Source organism: Pseudorasbora parva, chromosome 1 (assembly GCF_024679245.1).
Source record: "Pseudorasbora parva isolate DD20220531a chromosome 1, ASM2467924v1, whole genome shotgun sequence".
Taxonomy (NCBI): domain Eukaryota; kingdom Metazoa; phylum Chordata; class Actinopteri; order Cypriniformes; family Gobionidae; genus Pseudorasbora; species Pseudorasbora parva.
The window spans coordinates 38537425-38562407 of NC_090172.1; the positions used below are offsets into that span (position 1 = coordinate 38537425).

At 38.4% G+C, this 24983-nt stretch overlaps 1 protein-coding gene across 1 annotated transcript in view; it reads right to left on the reverse strand.

Moving 5' to 3' along the window:
• fto (FTO alpha-ketoglutarate dependent dioxygenase) overlaps window positions 1-24983 on the reverse strand; it is a 174996-nt gene that overhangs the window by 69989 nt on the left and 80024 nt on the right. Inside the window, exon 8 of the mRNA XM_067440215.1 lies at window positions 18339-18463. Coding sequence (XP_067296316.1) covers window positions 18339-18463 — 125 coding nt within the window. The remainder of the gene's footprint in view (window positions 1-18338; window positions 18464-24983) is intronic.

Genomic DNA, 24983 nt, shown 5'->3' on the forward strand with positions numbered 1-24983 from the left:
AAATGCTTTCTCCTGACACAGCTTAATGTGTAGAGACAAAAAGAAGTATACTGCAAGTCCACCGCCCAGCAGTATGCATTTGGGTCAGGGCTACCTTTATTAAAATAATGTTCTGCAGGGGTGAGCCGAAAGCATTTCCCTCAATTTTTCCTTTGTCATTTGGATTATTGCAGAAAATAACCTCTGTGAACATACATGATTCTTGCACATTGTTCATTATCATGCGCACAAATGAACACAATTTCTGAATTTTAAAGCCTTAATAAATCACCAGAGGTAAAATGCTAAAAAGGGTAATTGTAAAATAAAACATGAAACTTTTAACTTGTGTTAACCACAGACTTTGTTTCAGGCATTTAACCAAAAGCCCATTGACTTTGGGGCGATGGAACAGGAAGTGCAAAAATGCTATATACGGGGTTCACGGCAGCATTGGACACGAGCTGAAATATGAAGAACATATTTCTGTACTAGTAGCATCATCAAATGGAACTACAAAACATAACTGTTTCCTTACAGAACGAATAATGTGCAGCCACTAAGTGTAATTTTTCTACTTTCATGAAATAGTCTAACACATTTAAAGCTATGGTATGTAACTAGAGGGCACCTATTTAAAACAAAGGTGTAGTTTGAAGACGCCAGGTTTGAGCGCAGAATCTTGGGACATGTGGTCTTCACCTCACAGCTGGTGGAAAATAATCTGGATAGGACTCGGGCAGAAATCATGTTCATGGATGTGATTATTAACGTTACTATAGTATGAAGCAGAGCTGGACAGAGTGTTTAGGAAGCTGAGCACGACTGCTGGAGCGATTGTTACTTAACACACGGCTCGCGAGCAGCGGGACTTTTATTATGATGAGACACAGTCGCCAGCCATTTCTGCTTTTCCAGTCATGAGTATGAGGTCGCAGCTCTGTTCATTATATCAGATACATTTAATTGTGTTAAAAAAAATTATGATGTTACTCTGTGCGTTCGCTCAGCGGCTGCTGTGACACTTGTTGCACAATGCTAAGAGTAAAGCATTTCTGCAGAATTAATAAAACCGAAACCGAGGGTAACGCAGATATGCCGGAATTGACAAGCGACTCCCTCAGACGTCCCGTTTCCTTAGTTAAAATAGCAATTTTCTCATAATTTACAAATAGTTTGAAACATTTGGGATATTTTAAGAACTCAACTGAACAAAATATATAACACTGGCCTAGTGGTTTTGGGATATTTTACTGCAAAAATACATAGTGCATTCTATGATACATACATACTACATAGTGCACTTTTAATTCAACCACACACTCACACACACACACACACACACTGAGAGAGAGAGAGAGACAGACAGACATGTGTCCTAACCAGGCATGATGTGACAAGAATCTAGCATAATCTAGTGCAAGTAATTTGTTTGTAACATAACCAAAAACTGTATTGCAATGTAGCACAATTACAGTCAATCAGAAGATATCTGATGTTCATTGTTAAGTTACGTGGATCGAGATTTTGTATCAATTCAATTTCTTGGTGCCTGCCCAAGAAACTGAATGGTTGATAAAATGTCCTGTTGCTTGTCGTGGTCATGGCTGGTTTTTAATGACCTGTCACTATCAAAGTGCACCTCGCTCTTAATGGGGCCAAATTTGAGTTTTTAATCATTATTCTTACATCTCAGTCAGACGGATACTCATACATATCTATTCTCCAACAACAATAGCTACTTCCTTATCAGACATGACAAGAGCCCAACCTAGTGAACATTTAAAAGGACAACCTTACATTCAGTACATAAAGTAATCAGAATCTCCAAAATAACAAAGAACTCGTGTTTTTTTATTCTTCAATAACATAGAACCTCTACAATCTGCTAGCCTCAATCCCTCAGCAAAAGCAAATGAAATCCATCATTTTGCTTTCAGAGTAAACGTCTGAGAAATAAATGAATGCACCCATAAGGATGGAAGGAGCGTTTCCAATGCACTGAGCCTGATGTGTTTATTTATCAGATATCTTTTAGTGGACCTGCAAGTGCAGTTTAGAGCCTCATAAATGTCAGATAAGCCACCGACTGTGGCCTGAGAGAGAGATATGTGTGTTTCAATGGCCTCTCGGAGCTCGTGGGGTCGTTTAAACAGCAGCGAGCAGCAGGAATTCGGTTCCTCTGTGTCAAACGGCATTCTGAATAGTTGCACCTCGGGCGAAATACATCGCATTGTGATTTCATGAGCGAGAAAAAAAGGCAGCCCTCCGACAGAAAGGAGAGTGGAGGAAACAAAAATGACTCGCAGCGGATATCTCAAAGCAACGAGAAAGAAAGAAGAAAGTTGAAAGTGAATCCTCCTCTTCCCACAGGCAGTTAAGTGGGTACCTTGAGGCTGAAGGCCCCCAGCAGTCAGTTGATAATGTGACCTCTGAGCTAGCAAACTCGCAGGCAGACCAGAGGCTGTGTAAACTAGCACTGGAGAGCCTCGGGATGGAGCAAAGCTGAAGAAAACAGGTAAAGGACAGAAGCAGATGCAGAAATGACAGAAAACAGTATGTACTTCTTACAGAGACATTGCTGTGCACATGATTAAGAATAGCTGCGACAAGCAACCAAATCAAACTAAAGGGTCGAACGGAAATTATTAGGAAATATTGATGGTTAATTTCTACAGACTACATATGTGGCTGTCTATAATCACAGTGACTCATTTAACTTCACTCAGTACCTGAACTATAACAGCAGAAAAGGATACAGACATGAAAGCCGTCATTCATAAAGCATTGTTTAAACACAGCAAACCCTATGGAAAGCTATTTAATTGGTGATCAGAATCCAGAAAAAAAAGAAATCTGCCTCAAAATGATGATTATAAAAAATTGTGAAACACAGACACAGAGGTCGTGTGGAGATTTAATTGCCGTCTGAATCCACAGTTTCAAGAAAAGATTGTTTAAAAATGAACTGTTTATATAATTTTGAGCACAGCGGCACACCGTACCATTGCGTTTTCCTGTAATTTGGATGCATTTTAAAGATCTAGCCTACACTTTTATTGCTGAAAAGCTGGAAAGTATTTACACGAATAAGCTTTCATCACCACTCAAGCGAGAAAGAAAGAAAAAACATGTAAACCTTTGAAATGAGGCATTATTACAGCAGTAATTATAGGTTAAATTTGCAGCATTGTATTCCGCTCATTTCCACATTTTTTAAATTACATCTTTTTTTAAACAGGAGATTTAAATGAATAATTCCCTATTTTTCAATTAAATTATATTTTATTCCAAGCATATGACATTTTTACAGCAGGCAAACAATCATCTAACTGGCCACGTGATCAGCGTTCCCAGGTGTGCATGATCACAAAACTCGCTCCTTTACCGGGAATAAATCCTCATCCGAATGCACGAGCTTTATCACTGAGGTGACCTGCAAATGTATTTTTACGACGTCCACATGAGAAACAATTGCCGTCCGAATAGGGCTTATGGCAGACTTTTATCATATAAATGAGTTTTTTAGCCTTGTAAATTCTGTAAATAGTTGCTTTTGTTTTTTCAGGGAGTGTAAATGCATTATAATTAGCAGTTTATTGCAGATTTATTTGAATTAAAAAAAACTACTCTTTACAATTACAAATATTCTAATATAATTGGCCTTTTTCAAAGGACAGCTACAGTCTTTTTTTGACATAAAAGCTTGCAGAAGCTACATTTTTGAGAGAATCATCCTCAAATTTGAATCAAAACATGATCAGGCATTCAGCTTTATATTCAGGTTATTTTGAGGACCTCAACATTAAAATCTCAGAATTGTATGTATTAAGGATATAACAATCACACTTTCACAATTGTTGCATAATCTGAAGCAGCAAAGCTATAAAATTAGACTATAGTCATTTTAGTCTAAAAGGGTTAAAATATATAATTGATGTCTCTGTCATTTCCATCACAGAATGCTATACTAGATAATTTAGAAATGAACACTACTGGTGGAAGTGTTCATTACTATCAAAAAAATAAAATAATAAAATAAAAGAACTCTCCAGTATGATTTCTAAAAGTCTAAGGCCTAAAAGTGTTAATAGTTGAAGAAACACCAACATTTCTTTTGTTTTTAAAAACTGACTGACAGGAGAAATGGTCTGTGGTATTCGAGATGAAAATAACTATTCATTCATTACCTTCTGTCAAACATATACCCAAAATCTTTAGACAAGCACACTCGAGCTACAGCACTATTATTAGCTTGCTCTGATTTAATCGTCTATTGTCAGCCTCATTCCCATATCCAGGCCATCCGATGTATCTCACTTAATTTGAAATCTCTTTGTAAAGTGCTTGGCTGTGGATTAGCTCTCTGTTTTTATTTCAAAGTCCTGCATAAGCTGCGCTCCCTCACGGGCCGGCTCCTTTCATCCTCAGAAAAGTTCACACACAATTTGCTTCGAGTAAAACACGGACAAACACCTCGGAGAAAGCAGCGAGAGCTGTGCTAGTACACTAATTACAAAAAATATCTGCACTAATCCCACCCTGATAAAACACTCATTACCAACCAAAGACACTTATCAACGGCGGATTGATGACCCATTTCCGAAAGTGGCTTTATAGGAGGCAGAGGAAAGGCAGCGTATCACTCTATCCTACATCTGTACCAGAGCTTTTCATTTGTCTAAGAGCGAAGGATGTTGAGAGGTAATTAACAGCTGCTGGACTGGGCTAATAGAATTCTCTTGAAACTGGAAGTTGGTGGTGAGGGAGGGAGCTGGCAGGCCATGTCTGTATTAATTACAATGCTTCAGGATAGACTGAAGCTGCGAAAAATCCTTTTAAGGACATCAGAAAGGTGAACTTATTTTTACCTGTCAAACACAAATTAATGTGTTCACTAGTGATGAGTTAATAGTGGGCCATGTACATTTTCCCACTTAAAAATGTTTGATACAAAAAAGTAATGCTAAACAGAATGCTTGACATATGATTAAACTGGTGTAAACTCTTATGAGATTAAGACTTCAGTTCTTCATAAGCCGCCCCGTTTAGGCCACCAGTTGACTACTATCCACTTTATTTCAGTGACTGCCTCGATATTGACACTTTCCGTTGTGAAATAACAGCATATTATGGGTGACAAATAAAGGGGTTGGACAATAAAATTGGAACACCTGGTTTTAAACCAATATAATTTATCAGTATGGTGAAGAGCTTCATTTGCGGCCCATACAGCATCATTTATTCTTGGAAATTACAGATGCAGTGCCTTCACAGTGTCCAGAGGGATTTCTAGTCATTCCTCTGCAGAACAGTGGCCAGGTCACTATGTGAAACTGGTGGAGAGAAACGTTTGCTCACTTGCTTCACCAAAATACCACCAAGCGGCTCAAAAATATTTAGATCTGGTGACTGTGCAGGCCATGGGAGAGGTTGAACTTCCCTTCCACGATCATCAAACCGAACTGTGTCTAATGATGCGTTATCATGCTGATCACGTCGACCCCTTCGGAGTGTGTTTGACCCATTAGGTGCACATGGTCCTCAAGAATGGTTTGGTAGTCCTTGGCAGTTACGCACCCATAAAGCACAGTAGGAAATGACATGATATTGCAACCCAAACCATGACTGATCCACCCATGTGCTTCGATCTGAGCAATCAACAGTCTGGCTGTTAAGCCTTTTTGGGGCTTCTCCACACTGTGGATGTGGGAAAGACAGTGATGGTAGACTCAAAGGTTTGGCTATAGCAGCCTGATCATAAAGATTGACTCTGTGAAGCTCTCAAAAAAAAGGAGTTTTGGTGAAAACAGAAGAGTGGTTTTCCCATGGAATTGGGATACTTTAAAGTTGTTGTTACATAGTAGTAAAAATTTTTTTTTTAAAAATCAGCGGGTTTGATTTCCCGTTATGGAACCATTTTCATTTTTTTTAATAATCATATTGTGCATTAAAAAAATCTGATCTACTAGGTTTGACCCTTAAGTATTCTTCTAGGATACAGATTTTTTTTATCAATTAATTTTAGGATTTTCTTTCTGTATTTTCCTGTTATTTGGGCTTATTATTATTATTATTATTATTATTATTATTATTATTATTATTATTATTATTATTATTATAAAGATTTCTCTCTTGTATATGAAAGTCACATTCTTGTAAACATTGTACCATACTTTAATCATTAATTTTTAATGTTTTCCATGAAAAGATGTTATACTTTTACCCTCGTCTAAGACCCAGCTTGTCCCAGCATGTTAAAATATGAAATCTATAGATTCTCATTGTAATTTATTTTACATTTTTAATCATTTAGGCTTCTAGAATTTATGGAAACACGTAACCAGGACACCACTTCATTCACCCATAAGGACAAAAAAGGTGTCAGTGGACCTTAAAACACATGCACAATCTCAATCAATTGCTTTGATAGGGTGATATAGTGCATACCAGCATTTGGTAATTCAGAGCGAGATGTAGCCACACAGAGACAGCAGCTGATGGCAGTAGGTAAGGTTGAAAGGTCTGCTCCACCTGCCTGCTGTATCCCTGTCTAAGTTCGGTAATGAACACAGACAGCTTGGGGACAGTCTTGTGTTGAGTGTGTGAGTGTGTGTTTAGGGGTCTGACAGGTCCGCTCTGATGTCCCTCTCTCTCTTTGACAGGGCTGACCTGCAGTAATTTCTCCACTGACAGCAGCAGCTGTAGCCGTAACGCATAGACAGATGAAATTTTCATAACTATCTCCTCACAGTCACATCTTCACCTTCAGGATCATTTATAACCCGCCACTCGCCTGCCAGACACAATATGCTTGCCATGGAGCGGACTGCACCAGCGGTGTTGGAAATAATTAACAGTGCAAGGGCAAAAGGAGTGAGTGTGTGTGTCTGTGGAGAGGGAGATTAAAGAGAGCTAACACTATCATTAACGTACATGTCACTTCAGTACAGTCAAAGATATGAAGTACTAATTACACACACACACACACACACACACACAGAGAGAGAGAGCGAATAAAGCCTATACCCCCTGCGACCATATACAGTAGAAAGAGTGAGAAAGCTTGTGTAGGAGAAAAAGAGAGATGGTTTTAAAGGAGCACATTATGCACATTACAGCACATCATAAGCTAATGTTTTTATGGGGTCTGAGTACATGTACTACCCACGGGGCCATGATTCAGATTACAATACCATGACTGAAACCAAGAGATTCATATCTAACCTTAGACCAGTGCAAGCACATCTGTAGAACAGTCACACAACATCTACACTAGGGAAAAGTCAGATTCAGTCACCTCCATCTTAAAGGGATACTTCACTCAGAAATGAAAATTCTAAAAAGCAACATAAAATAATATTAACAAATGTTTCCTTAATAATGTGTGCATTGCCAATAATAAAAAAAAGGTTTAAGAGCTACAGCAGGATAAAAATGTACTACATTAATAAAACATCAAAGGAGAAAAGTTACAATGTGAAATATTATTATATATCAGTATCCGTAAATTTAAGTTTGATATTGTAATACATTAAACAATGTAATTCATTCCTGTGATAGTAGCTGAAATTTCAGCATCATAACTCCAGTCTTCAGTGTCATATTAGCCTTCAAAAATCATTCTAATGTGATGATTTGGTATTCAAGAAGCATTTCTGCTTTATTCGGCTGCTTTATATTTTTTGGAAACTATAATATTTTCAGGATTCTTTCATGAATAGCCTAAAAAGTTCAAAAGAAGAGCGTTTATTTAATATACAAATCGTTTGTAAAATAACAAATGTCTTTACAGGTCACTTTTAATTTTGAATTTAAAGCATTCTCGCAGAATTTTTTATGACCATGAATACTTAAAAATTATAAATGTCGAAAATTTTAAATGTCAACAACAACAACAACAAAAACAGCAAGAACATACTACAAGAAAAACATCACTGTTTTTGATCTATGAAATAAAAAAGTTAGTATGGATTTAAAATGGCACGGGTGTAAATAATAAAATAATTTTCATTTTTTGGGGGGGTGAACTCTTACCTTTAAGCCTATCATTCATTAGGCATATTCGAAAATAGGAAATACACTTACTGTAAATGTAATGATGTACAAAATATAAATGTGTACATGTATAAATGCGTAAGTCGCTTAAAAAAAGCGTCCGCTAACTGCATAAATGTAAATGTCAATGTTTCAAATCTCGGTAGCCATTAAAAGTGCAATCCCACCCAGCAAAGCTCCCACATTCTTGCTCGCATATCCTCACTCCATTCGCTCGTTTCAGTTTGGCCTGTTTTTGGCTTTTTCTACAATGCAGTAATGTAGCGCCGCTCTGGTTAGCCTCACGCTTTTCTCCGTCTCTCTTTCCATATAAAATCAATGCTTAATAGCAGAGTGCACGACTGTTTGCTGGGGCCCCAAATTTCTGCGGTGCTCATAATTGCATCAAGCACGGCAAACCGTTTACCATCGCTGCAAAAAGCATAATTATGCGATGCTGTTTTTATTAAGCCAAGTGAGCAATTAAAACGAAAAGCAATTTCTCTTTTTTAATGGCGCTCACCCCTCTCATTTGGATGCATCCGAGAAATGTTACTTTTACACGGGGAGGCAACTTGCTGAATCATGTCCTCTGGTATACTGTTGTTTAGAGTTTGGTCACATAATGAAACCTTCCATGTGCTTAGAAACAGGCCTTATCCTCCCAGCTATTAGGATGCCACATATGTTCACCAGTGTGCATGTGTACATTTGGGTGTAATCCCTTGTACTTGTTTGCATTTGTTCACCACAAACATATGAGCAAAGAAACAAATAGGAATTACTTTTCCTTCCCACAAACAAATATAATAAGAACGACATTCCAGCGTGTACTGGCGCCCCCCCAAATTCGAGCGGTTCGCCGAGTGGGTCGCTGCATGTACTCTTCAATCCCGACAACCGCAGGCATACGAGAGCGGGCAGCCGTGGTGGGTATGTCACGCATAGCTTTATGATTGCTAAACAGCGGTTTAGGCGTATCTGAGTAATTTACGATCAAACTCTCAGTCACTCGTTCGACTGGTAATCACACATCGCATGCACGTCGCAAGGGAGGGACCACACATGTTTGTTTCGATAAAGACAGACAAATTAGATGACAGCTTTTAAGCCCAACCATCAGTTTCACACTAATTACAGCCCTGCCGATGATGAAAGAAACACACCCAGACGCACACAAATAAATTTGCAACCTCTCCAAGCGCTCCAAAATGCACCAGTAGGAAAGTGTGTGTGTGTGTGTGTGTGTGTGTGTGTGTGTGTGTGTGTGTGTGTGTGTGTGTGTGTGTGTGTGTGTTTACTGAAAATGCAAGTCCAGGTGTTTGCCCGTGAGCAACCTTCAGTTAAACACGTATGACACTCTAGATAGCAATGCTAAAACACCAATCACAGGCCCTAAGAAAAACCACACTGCACCTCCACTCGGCTCATTACGGTTGTGTGTGTGGGTAAGCATGTGTTATCCATGTATTGTTATGGCATTTCTATTAACCTGTCTTACTGGCAGACAAACAAAACACACACACACACACAGTTTTGTTAATTAAACAGATGAGTCTGCAAGAGCAAACAGCATCAAACCCTCAAGCGTAGCTGTGTGCGTGCATGATATCTCCATCCTTACAAACTGTAAAGGTCTCCCCAGCATCAGAACTGTCATGTGCAGGGTGAGCCTGTCCATTCTCATTGAAGATAGACGTTAACGGTCTTTTTCCCCTCCACTCGGGGACAGCAGCTCTATTGTTTGTCCCCTGTCAGACCCTGGTGGGAGGGACAAAGTCACTGCTGGGACAAAAGATACGCCGCACGATTGACAGCTACGGAGACACCCCACCCCGTTCCTCATGAGATGACAACCGGTGGAGTGAATTTGTGTGCCTATAAAAGTGAGACTGAGGAATAAAGACAGAGAGAGAACCAACAGTGAATGTGTTTATATACGTCTGGTACATTCAGTTTTTGGGAATGCTACCGTTATTGTGTTGACTTGGGCTTTCTGCTTGCACAACGTTTTTATGTAATATAATCTTAGTAAAGTTGTGTTGTGTCAAATACACTAACTAAAATGTAATATATAATTTCCAATTCCAATAAAGCTGCAATAATAAAACATATTTTAGATTTTCAGTACTAAAAGTTAACTGAAAAATATAATAAAAATGACAAAAAAGTACCTACATTTCTAAAATTGCATAAAGTTAAAATGAAAACCGAAAAAATAAACACCAAGTAAAAATTCAATAAAAAGAAACACCAAGTGTATAAAATGCTAAAACACCCATAATAACATTTTTTTTTTAAAATGGAAATTTAAATTAAGAATAAGTACATTGTCCAATGAAATGGATTTGTGTAGGAAGGAGAATCGAATTCGATACGACCTTGCACGACAGCAGCTCTTGTTTGCAGAAGTATTACATAAGATTACAAGAGTATGATATAGCAAATATAACAAAGTAATGTGGATATTATAGTTAATTAAAAAAGTAACATGTTAATAATTTTGTTTTCCCCTAAAACAATCTGATTAAGTAATACACGTAACTCGTAATGCAGTAACACAGTGGCCGCATTTGTATTGCCAAAGCAGAGGTTAGTTAGCAATCATGTTTGTCTGAGTGTGTAATGTTTGGTGTTTGATGTTCTAGTCTGTGGAGAAACTTCTGCTTGCCCTCTGAACCCCATGACCCTCCGGTGTGTGCGTGTGTGTGTGTGTGTGTGTGTGTGTGTGTGTGTGTGTGTGTGTGTGTGTGTGTGTGTGTGTGTGATGACAGCCTGTGGCATTTCTGTTCAGAAGGTTTCCACCCAGGTGAAGTACGAGAGGTCACAACGCATTCAAGATACTGAGACACTCATAGAAATACAGACATTTAGAGCCTGAGGTCAGAGGTCATGCACTGTGGGTGAGTGATGAGGGCAGCTGCGACCTCCAGGATGCAACACTCATGCGCACAAATGCAAACAAACATTTGCCACAAGGTACATATTCATTCAAAGCACCTATGAATGATTAGCTCAATTAGAATATTTTGTTAACACTTCTTAATAAAGATCTAAGTACCACCAGTTAAAGGGATAGTCCATACAAAAAATACTCACCCTCAAGCCATCCTAGGTGTATATGACATTCTTCTTTCAGACGAATAGAATCAGAGTTATATTTAACATTTTCCAGCTAATCCAAGCATTATAATTGCAGCCCAAAATGTGAAGCCCAAAAAGTGCATCTGATTTTATTCTGAATTTCTAAATGTTATATTTTTCTAGAATATTATTAAGCAGCACAAATGTTTTCAACACTGATATTGATAAGAAATGTTTCAGCAAATCATCATATTAAAATGATTTCTGAAAGATCATGACACTGAAGACACTTCGAAAATATATTAACATAGAAAATCGTTTTTTATTGTAATAATATTCCATACTATTTACGTTTGTACAGTTTTTTTAATCAAAAGCCTTGGTGAGCATAAGAGACTTTTTGGTAACTTATTGGTAACATCTTACCAATAGTTCATGTATAGTGAAAGATCACTACTTAAAGAGCAATAGACTATTTATGCAATAAAAAAAGTGTTATATATTACATACATTCCAAAGTAACACAAGGAAATCAAAGCAGATTAACTAGTCTTCAGAAGTTCATACATTTTTTCCGATTGAAATTAAATGATTAATAACTCAATCCTTTAATAGAGTCACTCATCCATCCAAGTACATGATCTCCTGCTCTTTTCGTCTATGAAAAACTGGTTTTGGATGACCTAAATGCTTAAGTAAATGATGCCCTAAATCTGCCCTGTCCACTTAAACCTGATAGACATCTTGTGTATCTGGAGGAGGGCGAATTTATTTTTCCACTATATGAAGTACAGTATGAACAGTGGCTTCCATCTCTCTCTCCTGTGGTTTAACTGAGAGTTCAAAACTGCATGTGCACACAAATGCACACTTCATCTCATCCCACTTACACCTCTCTCATTGTTCCATTTTTCACTCTACCACTCTCTGAAATTGTGTGATACTGCAAGAAAACAAAAGACAGAATAAGCAAAAACACAGAGATGGAGATTAAGAGGACAAGAAGGGAAATATTAGGGAGCACGAGGCCAAAAAGACGGGGGGGGGGGGGGGGGGGGGTGAAGACAGATGGGCATTTTCAGAGATCATTTATCAAACTCAGGCCCATTCACTTCCCTCCCCTCTCCCAAACCCCCATGTAATTCAGTAATCATTTTCATTATCATATAATGACCTTACAAAGCCTACAGCAGTTAGCACGGTCACTACAAACCACACAGCTGTTCCCGGCACTGCCCCCTTCATCACCTCCCAAACACGCAATCTGCCCACCGCAGGAATGGACTGTGACCCCTGCGGAGGTCAACAGAGGGATGTAGATGTGACAGGAGTTGCACGATCTACCTGAGCAAGGTCGGTTCTATCTGAGCGCGTGTTCACATGTGTACTTTTTACGTAAACTCGCATTGCAGCGTGTCTATGCAGGCATAAAATGTGTGAGATCAGTGGTTTTGACCCGCAACACTGCGGCTTGCATATGGATGAAACAAAACCACAAGGTCGACCCCTTTCGTCTGCCAATGCAAATTAATCTCTAAGAGGTCTTCCTTCTGTTAGTGTTTGATTTTGACCTACGGAAGAGCCAACATTTTTAAGAGCAAATCATTTCAGAATATTCCAAATGCACAGATGGATATGCATATATGGTCTCCACTTAGACCATTAGAACAGTGCTTGAGCAGGGAGCCTCAGAATGACTTCAATTAATAAATGATGGTCAAGTTTTCACAAGGTGTCTTTAGCTACTATGTACGTCCATCACAAAATAATTATGATGGTTATGTTGTACTGTAAAACACTTTTGCTGCTATTAGGGTGGGGTACTGGTAAGGTTAGGGACAGGATTAGTGCTATGGGTAGGTTTAAGAGGTAAGGGAATAGTAATTATAGGTGTAATTACATAAATTAATTACATCTGTAATTACATTTAGGTATTACTTAAATAACGTACAATGTAAAAGCATGTATGTACACAATAAGTGCAATGTATAAAATTATTAATTTAATTGTTAGTAGCTACATAGTAGTTCAAGACAACTAATATAAAATGTGAACAACATTTTTACTGATAAACTAAACTGAAACTATAGTATTTCTTATACCATATAAAATAATCTCCTCAATAATTGTTTATTTAAAGGGTACAGAACACACGCAGCTTCTGCCAGTCTCATGTTAACCTTGAGTACCAATAGAGTTGTATTGCATCCTTCACATCTCCGAAGAATTTTTGATTTCATCATACTTATAAAAGACGGATACACAGCACGGAATCTTTCCGAAAACAGCCGAAGCTTGTGCAGGGGTGCAGTGGGCGGAGCTAAAGAGTCACAAGCACACACACACGCACACAAAACATCATGGCATAATCCCTGGATACATTTCGATTCACTTTACGTTCGTGTTCTTAACACTATATGCACTTCACTCATCGCCTGCAGTTTTGACTCCACTGCATCCACTATTTCCTTAACCTGGATTGTTTGGGAAGCTGAACCAGGTTATCTTTCCCTCACAACCAGAAAAACACTTCTTTAGGGACATAGGGTTGATTTTGTGGTCTAAATCAAAACGACAGCGCTGCCGACGGCTCCCGTAACCTGAACGAAGTTTGTTGCTGGACATGCTGGACTCTCGCTCTGATTGATGTCCACACACGCTCATCCAGAAGAAGTTCCCAAACAAGCAATTCCGCCCTTTATGAAGTCATACAGGGCCATACTCAGAAAACAAACTTTCCCAAACTAATACTCCATCATTTGCCCAACTAATTTTTTGTTTTTCATTTTGTTTTGTTTTTGGCCATGTTTAGCATGAGAATCTAAGACTTTATGAGTGTAAATAAATCAAAATGCATGGAATCGTGGATCATATCAAATTGTGTTTGATTTTGAAGCAAATTATCAAATGTATAAATGTTCACCATCATGGTTAATATATTGACACTCCCAGTTTCTGTCGTTATAATTACAGCAGAAATACCAAAAATAGCATAGCCCATATTGGGGAGCTTTTGAATATTGTGTTAGTGAATGAAGAATGAGACAAAAAGGTTGAGAACCACAGCAGTAGAAATATAGATTCAATCAAATGCACCTTCAAAAAAAAAGAAGAGAGGTTGCATGAGGCACTTTGTTAATGGCCCCATTTAATTTATGGAATATTAATCAATAAATATAAATATCTCATACATCAGGGAAAAAAGGGTATCATCATAAGATATCAACTAATGTTACATATTTACTTCGCTGTTTATTTACAAAATTTTACTTTCAAAAATGGTGTCATTTCAATTAAAAAAAAAATGTAAGTGAAAGTTTTGTTGTTGTTGTTTTAAATATTCCCACAGTAAAGGAAACAAGAGATGCCAAGTGTCATTAAGTGGGGAAAAATAGGATATTAAAACCAGAGTGACCAAAGTGTGTCTGTCATTTTCATAAAGAAAAAGACAAAAACTTACAAAACAAGTCAAGAAATCCTTAAATGCCCTGTAAGTTGCTTTGGATAAAAGTGTATGCCAAAAAGAATACTCTTAATATGCACATGGTAATAAACATGCAGAGTACCCCCTGTATCTTTTCTACATAGCAAGAGCCAAATGTTTGGAGGTGACCTGCATGAGTGCATTAGGTAAGTTAATAAGCCTGAGTACCTATAAGTCACCAGGAGGAGCCTACAGTCACATTTAGCATCTCTGTCCCTCAGGGTAACTTCAGATAGCTGAAAGCAGGTCCAGAGGCCCCACCGTCTGCAACAATCAAACTACTGTTTAAGAAAGCAAATGTCTGTAAGACAATAAAAGCCTTAATCAATCAGCCCGCTGTGCTTATGTTTATGAGCCTGTAGCGCCAACCATCCATCATTTGGTTTTTACCACTCAAAACACAGACGCATAGACAAAAGAATGGCATAATGTGAGGAGCGGGCCTGCTGCATACTAAATTAATAAAACAATTGCAGCCTTTCACAACAAAATAAGCAACATGATTTAGCACGCTGCTCCGAGAAGTTTCCTTTCAAGAAGACTGGTCAGAAATGAATGTTTGTGTTTGGCGCTGAGAGTCATGATAGTTGTTATAACTGTCTGTCATGATAATAGTATAAATACATCACTGCATTCAGGTGAGCAGAGCACGGCGTACAACGTTCACTTTATCAGCTCGTGTCGGAGGAGATATCAGCTATGGGTTCATTTTAGTCTTAACAGCGTCTTAACCTTAGCCCGAGCTATCTGCCTTCCCTCCCTAAATGCGATTTGTTGACAGCTACTTTACAGACCTGTGCCTGATGTTTCGAAGAGTGACGTTATCTCGCTCCAGAAGGGGGGCAGGAAGTGATAGTGGAAAGGGATGAGTTCAAACACATTGCAGTGTGCACACAGAGGAGTGAAGGTAGCTTTATCTAATCACACTGCTCCGACCGATGAAATAAACTTCCGTGCGTGTGACACTGTGCAAATGTGCAAGTTGTACAGGTTAGTGTGCGTGTGTAACACTCGATTTCTCTCCTTTTTAATTTCTTTAAATACAAAAAGCTAGCTATAACAATAATTTTAAAAAACACTACCGTTCAAAAGTTTTAGGTTTGTAAGATTTTTGGAAGTCTCTATGCTCAGCAAGGCCGAATTTATTTGATCAAAGATACAGTAAAGCAGTAATATTGTGAAATATTATAACAATTTAAAACAACTTTTATATTCTAATACCTTAAAGGGGTGATGAATTGAGAAATCAACTTGAGATTTTGATATATATAAAAGGTCATGGTAATAGAAGAATATTCTGTAAGTTTCAGAGCTGAAAACTTCATTGTTAATCAAAGAAAAGCTTTTAGAGACACCAGGCCCAGAAGTCTGCACATATTGACGTCATCTGTTGCGAAACACGCCTCTACAGCGCATCTAATTCAGTAGCCCCGCCCACAGACTCATGGATCTATTCTGATCACGTTGCCAGCAGCAATAAACATGCCAAAGAAGATAGCAAAAGATTGCGCTTTTCCTGGTTCTGGAAGAACACGGACACTGCATAAACTTCCTTCTGATTATAATATTAGGAAGGTGTGATACTTAATTTATTTTTAATGAAGTCCCAGGTGAAGTGGGGAAGACATGTACCAGTGTTTGCTTCATTTCACTGCGGAATCGTTTGTAAACAAGCCTCACGTCGATGCTGGCTTGCAGACATATTGAGATTAAAACACAATGCTGTGCCTTCTATATTGGATCTGACTGGAATGGTGCAACACACTTAAGTGAGTAAAACGTCTTTTATATGTAATAGTAGTCCCGGGGCTATGTGTATTCCAGGTGGGCTACCAAAACGTAAGTCCGTCGGCAGGCTGGTGAATCTTAAATAGTGAAATAATATTCCTTTCTTGATCTGGGTGCGTGCGCACGTGTGTGTGTGTGTGTCTGTGGTTCGCGCTTATATCCACCGATCGGGTGGGCCAAGTAATACAAAAAGAATATTTCAATCAATCGTGAGTAGATGAGAAATTAATCATTGTGTTTGTTTGATTAAGACGTTTACGAGCCCTGTGATTGAGAGAATCATTCCGGTTCCTTTCAAATCAATCCCTCCCTCATGTGAACTGAAGTGACAGCGGAGCTGAAGCTCATTAAATATGCAAATCTTATCCAATCCTAGCCGTGGGCGTTTACTTCCAAGTCTCCAGTGCGGCACGCCCATCAAAACCCAGCGTTCAGAAAACTATTACTTATTAGTTATGATGTTTTTGAATGTAAAAACCACACAAACTTCGTTAGTTGACCTCAGACAATAGTATAAAAAAATTAAAAAGCCAGTTCATGACACCTTTAAAATGTAATTTATTCCTCTGATGCAAAGCTTTTTTTTGCAAAATTACTCCAGTCTTCAGAGTCGCATGATCCTTCAGAAATCATTCTAATATGACGATTTGCTTATAACATTTCTTATAATTATCAAAGTTGAAAGTCGAATCTGTGAAACATTTTTTAGGTTTCTTTGATGACTAGAACTTTCAAAAGGACTTGTCTGGCTATCACCAGACCAAGCTCAATTTAACATTGGGCTGGGGAGTCTGCTCTATATTTTCTACTGCACAAGAGGTGTGATCAACTGGCATTATTTGTATAACTCTGTACGCAATTTGATAGTCCTTCAACCAATCAGACCACAAGAGGCGGGGTCAATGGGGAACGACCCATCCCTTCTCTATCTATCATCGTGTTAAACCCATCAATAGCACACCAGGTGGATAAGCTAGTCTGTGATTGGTTTCCGCAAAAGTGTAATAGAAGCAGTAAAAAATTAATGTACAGGTTTCCAGTTGCCAGGCGAAATCAAATCGCCGGCAGATTAGGCTGGGTTTACTCAGTCTGCAAAAGGACAGCATTTATATGAAATATAATTATTTTGTAACATTGTAAATGTCTTAACTGTCACTATCACAGTATTGCGTCTTTGCTGAATAAAAGTATAGATTTCTTTGCAGAAAAAAAAGAAAATACAAATCGTACTGACCCCAAACTTTTGAATGTTGGTGTATATTAAAAAGGAAAAGTGGCTAAATGTGTGTGTGCGCTTGAGTCCTTGACGCCATCTTACAAATGAACCATGGCCTGGTCTGTAGTTTTCATCGTCTGATTTGAGAATGCAGTTTCAGCACAATATCAGCGCTGTTTACAGGTACCAGCAGGCCTGGGCATCACTCTGGGGTCAGAGAGAGGGGAAGACCCCCTTAAAGGGGCCACTTTACAGAAACAACAGGACAGGGAGGAGCCCTTAAATGTTGTAAAGGTGTAGACGCAACTTCCACATGGAAATTCATTTGATTCAGGCCTTACCAACTAATAGTCTGATCGGAATGAAGACAGATTACCACAAACACACACACACACACACACACACACACACACACACACACACACACACACACACACACACACACACACACAGTAGTCTATTGGGAAATAATAAAGAAAGGGAAAAATGGTGTGTGTGCTATGTGTTGGTATGCATATCCGTGTGTGTAAGGCTGGTTCTCTCTGTTATCGGAACAAATGGGTTATGTCTCTCAGTCGCCCTTATCTCAGAGGAAGGAAGTCAATGGGCTATCAGCACGTGTGTGCATGTGTTTGTGTGAACTCTCTAGGTCTGAAGGATTGTCCTCCTGCTGAACAAAAAAAAGTCCTTCCTTCTATACAATTCACCAAGATGTGGCATTAAATAAGAGTTTAGCACATGGGCACACACCTGTCCCTCCATGTCTGTCTGTGCTGCTGTCTGTCCGTCAGGGCGTTCAGCAAGATGTCTGCCATCTCTCTTCTGTTCTCCTGTGCCGTGTTCTCATCCTCCACCACAACCAACAGCAGCTGAGTCTGGAAACAAACAACACCGTCAGTTGTGACTTTAAACTTTATATCAGTTTCAGTCAGTCAATTATGACATATGCACAGTAATTTAACACTATATGCTAACATTCAAATGTTTGGGGAAAGATTAAAAAAAATTAATAATAATTGTAATTAGATTTCCCTAAAGTTCTGCACTAAACAACAGTATTATAAACAACAATTTTCTACACATCTCATAATAAATTGACATAATATTAAGAGTGAATATTCTTCTTTTAAAGGTAGGGTAAGTGATACTTGAAAAACGCTGTTTGAAAGTTGTTTAGACCGACATATGGTAACATAAAACTACATTAGGGTTACAAAGCGATTCTGGCTTTTAAAGGATCCCTGAGCATCCTCAATAGAAATACAACCACTCTTAACTTGAAATAAAGGAATCAAGCTTTACTACCAATCCCAAAGACAAGCTCTTAGCCAGTACTTAAACAAATCAATATACATTCATTTCCTTCATGTCAGAGGTCAAATCTATTCTTTATTTATGCTGCAGGACCATTTTACAAACACTGATGGTTAAGCCAGTATCAGAAACAGCAGGATACAATTATATTTGCTTTACAACAATGTTTTAGTGTATATTACTTTTTTTTTTTTTTTTTTTTTTTAATTATAATATATAAACATTTTACCATTTTACTACTATTGAAAAGTTTGGTATGATTTTTATGTTTTTGAAAGAAGTATATAATGTTCACCAAGGCTAAATTTACTTGATTAAAACCACAGTATATTGTGAAATAATATTATAAATTTAAATCACTGCTTTTAATACATTTCTGTGATGTCAAAGCTGATTTTTTTTTGCATCACTACTCCAGTCTTCAGTGTCGCATGATCCTGTAGAAATCATTGTAATATGATGATTTTCTGCACAAGAAACAATTATTATCAGTGTTGTGCTGCTTAATATTTGTGTGAAAACCGTGATCCTTTTTTCCAGTATTCTTTGATGAATAGAAAATTCAAAAAAGAATAGAGCATTTATTTTATCTTTTGTACCATTGTAAATGTACGTACTGCCAACATTGACCGATTTAATGTAACATAAGTCTCTTTATGGGGTCAGACTTTAAAAAAAGTATATGTTCAATGAAGAGCAGAAGTCAAATTTGTAGTACTGAAGACAAAATTCTCCACACCTCCAATGTCCATAGAAAATGAGTAAGAGTATCCAGCCAAAACTAACTTAGAACACGGAAAAAAACAACAACAAAAAAACAACAAAAAACAATGCCTTACCGACATATGAAAGATCAGCTCAGATCAGATAGGTTTATTTTAGATAGAACATTACAGACCTAGCAATGTCCGACTCCGAACATGATGTTCAGTTATTTATGCAAATGTGGTTATCTGAAGAATATATCTGACATACCAGTTCTCATTCATAAAGCAACTTTCATAAGGGTCAGAGAAGATTCATTAATCCCAAAAGGGCACATCTAATCTGGGTGACTGCACCTTTGGCATGGTCACATTCCTAAACAACCCCTGTGGACAAACCATTAAAACATAGACGATATCCTTTCCTTTTAAAGGTACAATACATCTACACAGAGCAAACTTAAGTGATATAAACAGAAGAAGGTGCTGCAAATGGCGCTTTAAACACACGAACACACAAAAAAGAAGATTTGGCACTGACAACCCCTCAGCAATTACTCAGATAACGAATGACGACATTGCCTTTATCATTAATACCAGGTTAAGAAACAATATTTCCTATTCATTCTAACAAAAAAGGATCGTGCTGTCAATCCACCCTATAGTATTATATATATATATATATATATATATATATATATATATATATATATATATATATATATATATGATATTTTATTTATTATTTTAAAGGAATCAGTTTTCTTTTCTTTTTTAAAAAGATGTAAAATGCCAAACTTTTCCTTTTTCGCCATCTTCTACAGTAGCAGGAGCTGAAATGATTGACAGGTGAGAAAGCACACAAAAAGTGCTCTCAGCGTTGGTTCACCTCACCTGTTTCACAACGATCTCTTTTTCTTTATGTCTTTTCATCCCTCGTTCATCCGTGAGACAGCACTTCTGTCTCTCACTGAAGCATTACCTGTCAGCGGTCTTTACCTGTTAGAGTCATCCTGTCTAAGAAAGAGTCGGGTGAAAGAGTCTGCCAAGACTAACTGACTGCGGGGTCATGAGGTCAGTTGAATCACATCAGACTAAACATAGATGACACAACAACAGTGACTCATGATCGTGTGTGTGTGTGTGTGTGTGTGTGAAAGCGAGAGAGCGACTATGTGTTATGTGTTTACAAGGCGGGTTGATGAGAGAAATTTACACAACCAACTTAAGTTTACCACCCTATATATGCCCACCTTATCTGTGTGTGTGCCCTTGTTTACCCCTGAATGACGGTAGCTGTCGTCAGCTGGGTGATGTTGTGCAGTGCTCCTGGGTTCAGGACCACAGTGAAGAGGGTGAGACAGAGGGCAAGTGACTAACAGAGGCGGCTGTGTGTATTTGTACAAGGAAACACACTTCGGGTTACCCCACACTAACAGAGGGGAAGTATAAACACACATGCACACTCGCCAGGGCTATGTGGCAGGTACACCAGACAACCAATAGCAGAAAGGCCATCTACAGAAACCTGAACAGCTAGCGTCAGACTGGAGACACCGAGATAACGTATGACATGAGCACTTGAAACACATAACAGCCAGTGGGCATTCTTTAGAAGACCTACGTTTGAAAAAACACACACGCTAAATGTGCACAGCTAGACTGTATTTTATAACTTTTGTAAAACATATAAAACATAGGCATGTGACAAAAATGAGGTACAAAAGGCATCCTTTTCATTTACGTCAGTATGATTTTCTGTTTGATGTACAGATGAGACGGACATTAGTTTGTAAAAAAAAAAAAGGGGGGGGGATTTCAGCATTTACGTATCAATCACTGATAATTTTAAATCTCAAGAGCATTAAACTTATTTCATAAAGGAACTGTATGTCAGAAATGTATTTCAATGAATCATAAAATGGCCCTGATATATCAGTAGACATTAAGAAATCATGTTAATTTCAAATACTTCTATCACTGACAACAGTAGTCTGGCCAGGATATTGTCATTTAAAAGTTGTTGTTGCAGCCCTCAACTGATGTTGATGTTGACATGTTCTGTTTTGCCTGAAGCTCCGCCCTCCACCTATCGACCAATCACAAAGTCAGTAGTGTTTTCAATGCTACAAACGTTCGCTGGATCCTGCAGCCTATCTGTAACCTCGAGTCAGGGGGAGGGGATACAATGATCTACTGTAATTTGAAAGTAATTGCAGTACCAGTTTTGGCCACAATCTTACATACACTTCCTTTAAATCTTAATTCTTGAATGAGTTAAATACATTTCCATTATTAATTACTCTCATGTCGTTCCAAACCTGCAAGTCCTTTGTTCATCTTCAGAACATAATTTAAGATATTTATGATAAAATCAGAGAGCTCTCCTACCCCTCCATAGGCAACTCTGTAATTAACACTATCAAGGTCCAGACAGGCAGTAAAGACAACATCCATGTGACTCCAGTGGACTCCTAATTTTATAAACCGACGACAAACAAAATAACGACTTTATTCAGCTATTTCTTCTAGCCTGTGTCAGCCTCTTAAGCTGTTAACATAACGCAAACAGTACAGAGCTTCCAGAACGCCGCCTTACCATTGGAGTGATGCTGTTCATGAGAACCACGTTCTGCTATTAAACTAGGAAACGCTACACTGTTTACACTGTGTCAAAAGTCATTTTATTATGATTTTCGTTCTTCTCTGGAACATATAATTTATTTTAAAATAAGAAACAAAATAATATACAGGTCCTTCTCAAAAAATTAGCATTTGTGAGAAAAGTTCATTATTTTCCATAATGTAATGATAAAAATTACACGTTCATATATTTTAGATTCATTGCACACCAACTGAAATATTTCAGGTCTTTTATTGTTTTAATACTGATGATTTTGGCATACAGCTCATGAAAACCCAAAAATCTAAAAAAAAAATATATATATTTCATCCGACCAATAAAAGAAAAGTGTTTTTAATACAAAAAAAAGTCAACCTGCAAATAATTATGTTCAGTTATGCACTCAATACTTGGTCGGGAATCCTTTTGCAGAAATGACTGCTTCAATGCGGCGTGGCATGGAGGCGATCAGCCTGTGGCACTGCTGAGGTGTTATGGAGGCCCAGGATGCTTCGATAGCGGCCTTAAGCTCATCCAGAGTGTTGGGTCTTGCGTCTCTCAACTTTCTCTTCACAATATCCCACAGATTCTCTACGGGGTTCAGGTCAGGAGAGTTGGCAGGCCAATTGAGCACAGTAATACCATGGTCAGTAAACCATTTACCAGTGGTTTTGACACTGTGAGCAGGTGCTAGCTCGTGTTGAAAAACTAAATCTTCATCTCCATAAAGCTTTTCAGCAGATGGAAGCATGAAGTGCTCCAAAATCTCCTGATAGCTAACTGCATTGACCCTGCCCTTGATAAAACACAGTGGACCAACACCAGCAGCTGACATGGCACCCCAGACCATCACTGACTGTGGGTACTTGACACTGGACTTCAGGCATTTTGGCATTTCCTTCTTCCCAGTCTTCCTCCAGACTCTGGCACCTTGATTTCCGAATGACATGCAAAATTTGCTTTCATCCGAAAAAAGTACTTTGGACCACTGAGCAACAGTCCAGTGCTGCTTCTCTGTAGCCCAAAGTGGCTTGACCTGGGGAATGCGGCACCTGTAGCCCATTTCCTGCACACGTCTGTGCACGGTGGCTCTGGATGTTTCTACTCCAGACTCAGTCCACTGCTTCCGCAGGTCCCCCAAGGTCTGGAATCGGTCCTTCTCCACAATCTTCCTCAGGGACCGGTCACCTCTTCTCGTTGTGCAGCGTTTTTTGCCACACTTTTTCCTTCCCACAGACTTCCCACTGAGGTGCCTTGATACAGCACTCTGGGAACAGCCTATTCGTTCAGAAATGTCTTTCTGTGTCTTACCCTCTCGCTTGAGGGTGTCAATGATGGCCTTCTGGACAGTAGTCAGGTCAGCAGTCTTACCCATGATTGCGGTTTTGAGTAATGAACCAGGCTGGGAGTTTTTAAAAGCCTCAGGAATCTTTTGCAGGTGTTTAGAGTTCATTAGTTGATTCAGATGTTTAGGTTAATAGAACGTTTAGAGAACCTTTTCATGTTATGCTAATTTTTTTAGAAATCATCAGTATTAAAACAATAAAAGACCTGAAATATTTCAGTTGGTGTGCAATGAATCTAAAATATATGAAAGTTTAATTTTTATCATTACATTATGGAAAATAATGAACTTTTATCATCTATGCTAATTTTTTGAGAAGGACCTGCATGTTTCTTGTTTTGTTTTTTGTCCAGAGTCAACGGTTATCAAAACAAACATCATACAGACAAGTGACTCGGTCGGACAAGTCGGTTTAATTAAAAATCTACTTCCTTAAAATATACTGCATACAAAGCAGAAATGTCAAATGAATCTGAAAAAGTAGCATTCATAAAACAGTAGGTGTATAATATTTCTTCTGCTAAGATTCTAAGCTGATGACCATTTACTATCCCATGAGACCACAGGAGACAAGTATTCGGTATTGAGGAACAGTGACACAACTGCCATCGTAGGTCACATGACATGTTGCACACAAAATGTCTGCATTATATTCAAATTTCACACATGAACTTATAAAACACTTCAACAGTAAAGGAGCAAATTCTTCTTCAAATACAGTACATACTCGGACCGTGAATATGGCAGCAGCTAATCTCAGCTATGTTTTAGTGGATGTGTCAAGCAGAGCAACCAAAGGTATACAGTAATCCACCACACCATGTATGAACTACAACACAATCTATATTCAACTAATGTTAAACAACCAAACATTTTTTAAATTTGACAACACTGTTTTCTGTGAAATGCTTAGCTTGAAAATAGCTCATTTGAAATATTTATTTCAAAAAAATGTTATTCATACAGCTATGGTAGTTGATGTGCTCAGATACCTTTTGGGGCCTTCTGTGCCCATGCACAGACACATATCTCACTATTTGTGGTTGGTGGGACATGTTTTAGGTTCTGTTATGTTTGGGACAGATGGTCCTCACCCAAGTCAATACTGAAGCATTGAAAGGGTACAACTACAACCGAGTACTATGAAGACTGAATCACACATGCCATGTTAAGAGTGTGTACGTGTTTGTACGTGTGTACGTGTGTGTGTGTGCGTGCGTGCGTGCGTGCATGCGTGATTGAGTATGGCCTTTCAGCCACATTGACCCTCTGATCTCTCTGAGGCTCATCAATTACCTCTCCCCTCAGAGCCAGCACGCTGAGAGAATGGATTATATGAAGTGTAAAACATTAGAAAAATGTGTTCACAACATCACAGCAATGTGTCCGAGGACAGAAGAGGGGACAGA